The 7,228-nt window shown below is 42.9% G+C and overlaps 1 protein-coding gene across 1 annotated transcript; it reads right to left on the bottom strand.

Annotated features, from left to right (window-relative positions):
• Positions 1 to 5,153: 5,153 nt before the first annotated feature.
• LOC124108047 (olfactory receptor 2Y1B-like) lies at positions 5,154 to 6,063 on the bottom strand. Its single transcript, XM_046466406.2, has one exon. The coding sequence runs from the start codon at positions 6,061 to 6,063 to the stop codon at positions 5,164 to 5,166; it is 900 nt and encodes a 299-aa protein (XP_046322362.2). The 3' UTR covers positions 5,154 to 5,163.
• Between the last annotated feature and the right edge of the window lie 1,165 nt (positions 6,064 to 7,228).

The following is a 7,228-nucleotide window of genomic DNA, read 5'->3' as shown; positions in this document are numbered from 1 at the left end:
TACTGGGGCAACCCATTTCAGAGGTATTCCCTCTAGTTTTATTTGTTGCTATCTGAAGGTGGAGTGGCGCTGTGTTGATTTAATTTCTTTTAAGGAGTTTGGCTAGCTATGAATTCTATAAAATGGCTGCCAGGCCTGGCATGGCTTTCAGTCCACAGTTTGTTCTAAGCAACTTGATCCCTTTCACTGCCTTTGTTATTTATGTCACATTTTAATTTAGCCTGCTTTTATTTCCAGCTGTTGTTAAGGAAGTAAGCACATGCGCTTTTCTTCTCCCTTTCCCAAAACTCCACCCTGGTCAGGGTTATGGATCAAGGAATGTTGACTTATTTTCTACTCTAGTAACCAAACACCAGTCCCTCCAAGTGTCAAACTGTTCAATATTAAGTTTTAGAATATTTACACTATCATCACCCCCTGGGCATTTGCTCTTTCCCTGCTTTCACTCAGGGCTATGGAGGGTTCAGGGATTGCAGCCTAGCTCTGATCTTCCAACTTTGCTTCTCCTCAGTTGAAGCTCTATTTGAAGATATCTTTAAATGTATGTTATGAGCATGAAATTATATCTGATTATTACTGTAATTTGCATTTAATTCATTATGAGTTGGACGCAATGTCTTTTCACATAGTTTATTGTACAACTCATTTTCTTTTTTTATGTTTTTAGCTTTTACATTCTGAATTTCTTTTTTATTCTTCCTATCATTTTCTTCATGAATTATCTGCTTATATGCTTTTACATTCTATTCGACTATTTTCTCTTTTCTAAAAGATTTGTAGGATGTTCATTATATTTTATTTATTTATTTTTTTAATGCAGTGCTGAGGATTGAACCAAGGACCTTGCACGTGCTAGGTGAGTGCTATACTGCTGAGCCACAATCCCAGCCCTGCATGTTTGTTATATACAATGCAAATATATTCTAATCTCTAACCTAATTTTTCATTTTAATTATAAAATATTTGTGTGCTATTACATGGTGCTCACCTATGTGCATTTACTTTTAATCCATTTGTTTTATCATTTAAGTTTGGACAAAAAAATCTCTTTGGACTAGAGAGAAGATGGTTAATAGGCACAAATATGCAATTATATAGAATGAATAATTTTTATATTTTATAGCCCAGAACACATTTCTGATTGTTTTGGTGCTCATTTATTTTTTATTCTCCTCTCTCTTGCATGAAAATATCTTGTCCATGACACCAAGTCACATGATTAAGACTAGGTTCAGCTGACCAGATTTGGATGCCTCCTTTACTCAATACTATCCTAATGACTTTGACTTTTTCTTCATTCAGGTAAATGACACTCATATCTGAAACTTCATATGTTCAGTAAAGTACCTGTAATCATGATCTCCTCTTTCTGCCAAGTAATGGTGACCACTAGAATTCTAGAAGGTTAATCATTGTAGGAGAACTTAGAACAGGTACTCAGATATGTGAGGAAGTGACCAGGGGCCATTTATTAGAAACAAAGTGGTGAACTCTTGTTCTCCACATTTAAGGACAGTGCCATCCACATTGGGAGTCATTGACTTTGGAAAAGGCATTTTTCACAATTAATTTTCCCTTCACTCTTGGAAATGTCTAGAATCCTTCCCCTACTCTAATCTCTATGTCTGGCCAGAACATATCCTTTTCTCAGCGTTATTTTTGTGGGAAGTTGTGATACAGATCAGCAGTGACTCCCTGCTGCACAATGAGAGTAGATATTAGCTACAAAGCAATTCATGAGATTCTCACTTGCAAAAGGAAGGAGCTAAAAACCTGAGTCCCACCACCACTGTTTTCTAGTGACCAGCTAACTCTAAATAATAGAAAGTGTTTCAGGGTAAAAAAGTTATCACAGAAAATGTTCTTTGGCCACCTTACCCCTCCTACCTGAAAGTGCTTTCTCTCCCTGTACATCCCACAGAGCCCTCTTAACATCCTTGTTCCTTAGGGTATAGGATTAAGCATGGGACTAATTGTCGCGACCCCTTGCCCGCAAGGAAGACGCAACTCGGGAATCTTCTTTCAGCAGTTTATTCAGGCCCTTGATATTTCTTCTTCTCTCTCTCGGATGCCCCTCCCAGCCTTAATAAAGCATCCCAAGCCCCAATGCAAAGCTGCCGCGTGGAGCTTTCTCACAGGGTGGTGAAAAATCATGTGCCAACTTTCCCAGATAAGAAGTTGTTTGTCACAGACCACAGCGGAGCCAGCGTCATCTTGTAATGGCGACCATAATCTGCAGAAACGGCAGAAGTGGCTCACCACAGTTCCCCCTTTCTGTTTTCTTAAAACAATACAGGCGAGAGTAGAGGTCCTATCCCACTGTGCAGAAGTGTCTGCATAGTATGGCTCAGTCCTAAGGAGGGCCCTTCCCCAGATCTGAGGCCATATTAGCCGACGCCTTTTTTCGTGGGGCGGGGCGTGGACGCGTCTAACCCGCATGCAATAGGACATGCTCTCCTTGAGGTCCACGTCAAGGATCACTCAAGTGCAGTGCCTTGCCTCGCATCCTGTATCGTGACGATGGTGGACGAAGGGGGATAGCTGAGGCTGAACTGTGGCTGTTTATAACGACAAACAAGTTGACAGCACCCTGAAAGAAAGGCACGGACTTTAAGGCGATAGAAAAGCACTAGTGTGGAAACCCATCTGCGTGCAATGGCAGTAAGACCGGCAGAGTGCAAGGGCTTTCCAACACTAAGAGAATAACAAGGAAAGTCATGTCGATCCCAGTGCAATGTTATAATAACTTGGGGTGTAACGACCATGACAAAGGTTTACTGCTTAAGATGCGCAAGCCAGACTTGAGGCGAGTTGCCATTTTCTAAAGCTGCAAGAGCTTGTATGATCATAGCCTTATCGTGAGCACTGCGGGCCTTAAGGCGACAGAGAAACCACAAACAGAGGAACATACCGAAGCAACACATTGCACCAAAAATGCCTACCCCCACCCACTCTTTGAAGAAGGAAAAAGCAGAAGATATCCAATCGGTGAATTGACCCAAAGTTCGACACGGGTGCTATTCAGAACAGCAATCTGAGTTAGTTGAGACTGGATCAAGTCTTCTGCTTCCATGGACCAGGTTCCGGATAGATACTCTCCGATGATGCTGGAGGCATTTCTGGAATCATTAAATCTGACAGAGGTTATACATAAATGTGCACGTTGATCAACACAACCCAAATGTACTAGGTCAGACAATTCCTCAACTTGAGCTTGAAGCAGATCTATCCTTTGATTAGCAGCCAGAATCCCAGATAGAATGTGTTGATTAATTCTACTTTGAGATTCAAGTATGGTGGATGTTTGTTGAATAACCTGATTAATAGTGGCAGCAGTTTGAACCTGGCTGGCCATGGCTATTCCAGCTGTAACTGCTGCAGCAGCAGACACTGCCACAGCTGTCACTATAGTTGCCGTAATTCCAAAATCTCTATGGGCTCTAATCAGTTCAACAATAGGAAATGACTCTGGATCTGCAGTAATTGGGATCGGGACAAAAGTTGGAATTTTCATAACCACTGCCATAGGCCAGGATCCATTCCAACACTCAGACAAATAACAGGTAGTATTAGAACAATTAAGCATCCCCTGTAATGTAACATTAGCCAAAAGAAACAGGAACGGAGATTGGAGACAGACTGCTGCGGAGGGTAATGTAGCATTAAACAATTGTGAATTGTGTGAAGTAATTTTAAGTCTCTTACCTCGCTCCGAGTCTTGGGTACTGCCAGAAACATTAAACAGCCAACTTTGGACTCCTAATATTTCCCTGGGGAAACATAAGCGCGGACTAGACTAGCCCAATCTGAGGGAGTCATGCAAAATCTAGTAAGTTCCTCCACCTGAGTGAGAGTGAAAGCGGCATCTATGCCATAAGTGCGGACAGATTCTGCCAAGGTTTTAATTATCTTAAAGTCTAAAGGCTCATGATATCTTCCCCTGTTGTCATCCTGAAAAACTGGATAAGCAAGACCCATCTCAGCGTGAACAGCCCTCCATGTTTGGGCATGGAAAGCTCTTCCCGAAACGCCCCCGCCATCCGGCGGTGGATCCGGGGGATCGCTTTTCTTGAGCCCTTGTTTATCTGTGTTCCCTTCTCCTATAGCTAAACTCCCTAGCTGACGAGACAGCCTCCCGAGCTCTTCCTCCTCATCCTCCTCCTCCTCTGACCCACTTTCGCATGGGGGTGTACGCAGCGTACTGAGATCTGGATACAACCGTTTCTTCCCCCGTCTCATGCTCCGCACACTCCCATCCTCCCGAGTCACTTCACTTTCTGCCGTCTCCGATTTTTCCTCATGCAATCGCTCTAAAACCTCCTGTCCTTTAGTAAGTGCTTCCTGACATCTATCATCTGTAAGGCAACTACGGACCATTTTCCAAAGGGGTATCACCCCACCCTCTAATATGCCCTGCTCAGAAGCAAAGTCAAGATCTTTGCCTAATTTATCCCAACTAGGCACAGTAAGGCTGCCCGAAAATGCAAACCACTGTGCAGCGATATCTATCTTCTGTAAAAATCTCTGTAAAGTACTATGTTTTACTTCCAGTCCCTTGGAACGTAACAGGCCATCTAGGGCCAGGAGAAGTGGACTTGAAGATGCGGCACCCATGACACAACAACAAAGGAAGCACAAAAAACAAAAGCAAACTGACACAACAAAAAAAACACAGAAGACAAAAGCGAAAGTAGGAGCGAAAGTACACAGTGCAGCTGCAATAAAATGTAAGGCTCTCTCTTTCATTACAGAGGAGCTGCCCCGCTTTGGTCGTGGATCCCACTTACTAGGGACTAACCCCGCTTTGATCGTGGATCCCACTTACCTGGGACTAACCCCACTTTGATCGCGGATCCCACTTACCTGGGACTAACCGGTGCACCACCCCTGACTGTTGAAAGTTCTGGTTCCCGGGTTTCGGCACCACTTGTCGCGACCCCTTGCCCACAAGGAAGACGCAACTCAGGAATCTTCTTTCAGCAGTTTATTCAGGCCCTTGATATTTCTTCTTCTCTCTCTCGGATGCCCCTCCCAGCCTTAATAAAGCATCCCAAGCCCCAATGCAAAGCTGCCGCGTGGAGCTTTCTCACAGGGTGGTGAAAAATCATGTGCCAACTTTCCCAGATAAGAAGTTGTTTGTCACAGACCACAGCGGAGCCAGCGTCATCTTGTAATGGCGACCATAATCTGCAGAAACGGCAGAAGTGGCTCACCACAACTAATGACAGTATAAAAAAGGGCAACAAACTTTCCTTCACTATCAGAGTAACTGCCCATGGGTTGGAGATATGTGTACATGGCTGAGCCATAAAAAAGACAGACCACCAAAAGATGGGAGCCACATGTCCCAAAAGCCTTTATGCACCCAGTCATTGACTTGATCTTCAGCAATGCCTGAGCAATGTGGGCATAAGATCTCAAAATTAGTGCAACAGGAACAACCAAAGTTATGGCTCCAGCCACAAACAGATTGGCCTCTGTTCCTCCTGTATCCTTCCAAGCCAACTTCAGTAACACAGGCATCTCACAAAAGAAGTGGTTCAGGCAGTGAAGGCCACAGAGTGGTAGGGATGCCACAAGGCCTGTCTGAATAAGAGCATTCAGGAGGGCTCCCACTCTGGCAACAATAGCCAGAGATAGGCAGAGAAGGGAGTGCATGGTGGTTGTATAGTGGAGTTGACAACACACGGCAGCATAGTGGTCAAAGGCCATCACTACCAGGAGCACACACTCAGTTCCACTCAAAGCAAGGACAATGAAGAACTGGGCCACACACCCTCCATAGCTGATGGTCCTCTCAAGTCCAGAAAGATTGATCAGCAGCTGGGGCACAGTGCTAGTGGTATAGCAGAGGTCCAGGAAGGAGAGGTGGCAGAGGAAGAAGTACATTGGCGTGTGCAGTCGAGGGTCCAGTTGTGAAAGTGTGATAATGGTGGTGTTGCTAAAGAGAGTCAGAGAGTAGAATACTGAAATGAAAGTAAAAAAGGGGAGCTCCAGGTGAGGCCAATCTGAGAAGCCCACCAAAATGAAGCCCTCACCCAAACTGGTATTGAAACTTCCCATAGCCTTTTACCTGCACAAATAACAGAAGACAATTCAATGGTCTTGTTAAAAACATATTAAATTTCTATGTCACAATATTGCCTAACACTGTTTTGCTATTGTATGCATTTTTGTCCTGTCTTCTTTTCATAGCTCTTCTCTAAGGAAGATAGCACTGGATTACGAGTGATAAGAACTTGATTTGAACTCTAGTTTTGCTGCTTGTTTGTTCTATGACTATAGCAAAGGCCTTGTGTCTGAGATTTCTTGTGTGAAAATGTCAAGGATGCATCGCCTCCCTCACTGCACTGAGGACCTACTGCAGTTATGTGGAAACAAGCTTTTAAAATGTAGAATGTGGGGCTTGGGTTGTGTCTCAGTTGTAGAGTGCTTGCTTAGCACATGTGAGACCCTCGGTTGGATCCCAGCAGCGCATAAAAAGAAAGAAGTAAACTACAGATATTTTGTTCACATACAACTAAAGATTAAAAAAACTGCATGCTAAATGTTTTTATATCCAATAATTTTCTGACATAATAGCTCTCAATTCAGAGAAAAGGACATATTTAAAGGAATTTATTGATTGTAAAAACAACCCTAAATAAAAATTATGCAAAGAAGACTGTGCTACAGATACCAAACAACTCTTTCTGGAGAGTTGAAGGATGGATATAACAGTTGTATTCTATATTGTTCTCTTTTGCCCTCCTTCTTAATTAGGTAGACTCTTACATTAGATTAGGATCAAGGTTTATCCAGGATGAAAGCTCAAGTTTGAACACAGGTGCTCATTTATTTCTTTCTGCTCAGAGAATGTGGTCAACTCAACATTAATCCTTGGAAGTCCACCTCATGACCAGCTGCCATCTGTCTTCAAGAACTGAGAAGAGTCTAGATTAATCTTGGAAAAAAATTAAAAACACATCAGTTCATTATAACGAGTTATGATACATTGAAATATTTTCCACTCTTTGGCTTCTTGTAAATTCATCTTTTCACTTGGAGTTGAGGAATGGAATCATGACATGCAAGTTTTACTGGCCTCCATATTCCTCAACCAAAGGTGACAGATTGAAAATATCTACTTCCTTTCATATTGCCTAAGGCTTTCATCCCAGTAAAACAAAGAAATGATATTAGGCTGGTACAGATGGTTGATAATGACTCACACTTTCATCCCAGGCAT

This window comes from Marmota monax, unplaced genomic scaffold (assembly GCF_021218885.2).
Source record: "Marmota monax isolate L192 unplaced genomic scaffold, Marmota_monax_Labrador192_F-V1.1 WCK01_AAM20220418_F8-fsc00331, whole genome shotgun sequence".
Taxonomy (NCBI): domain Eukaryota; kingdom Metazoa; phylum Chordata; class Mammalia; order Rodentia; family Sciuridae; genus Marmota; species Marmota monax.
This window is presented reverse-complemented; position numbering and strand designations above follow the sequence as displayed.

Excerpts from the sequence above, each read along its gene's own strand:
- LOC124108047 (XM_046466406.2), bottom strand. The coding sequence starts at position 6,063 with ATGGGAAGTTTCAATACCAGTTTGGGTGAGGGCTTCATTTTGGTGGGC.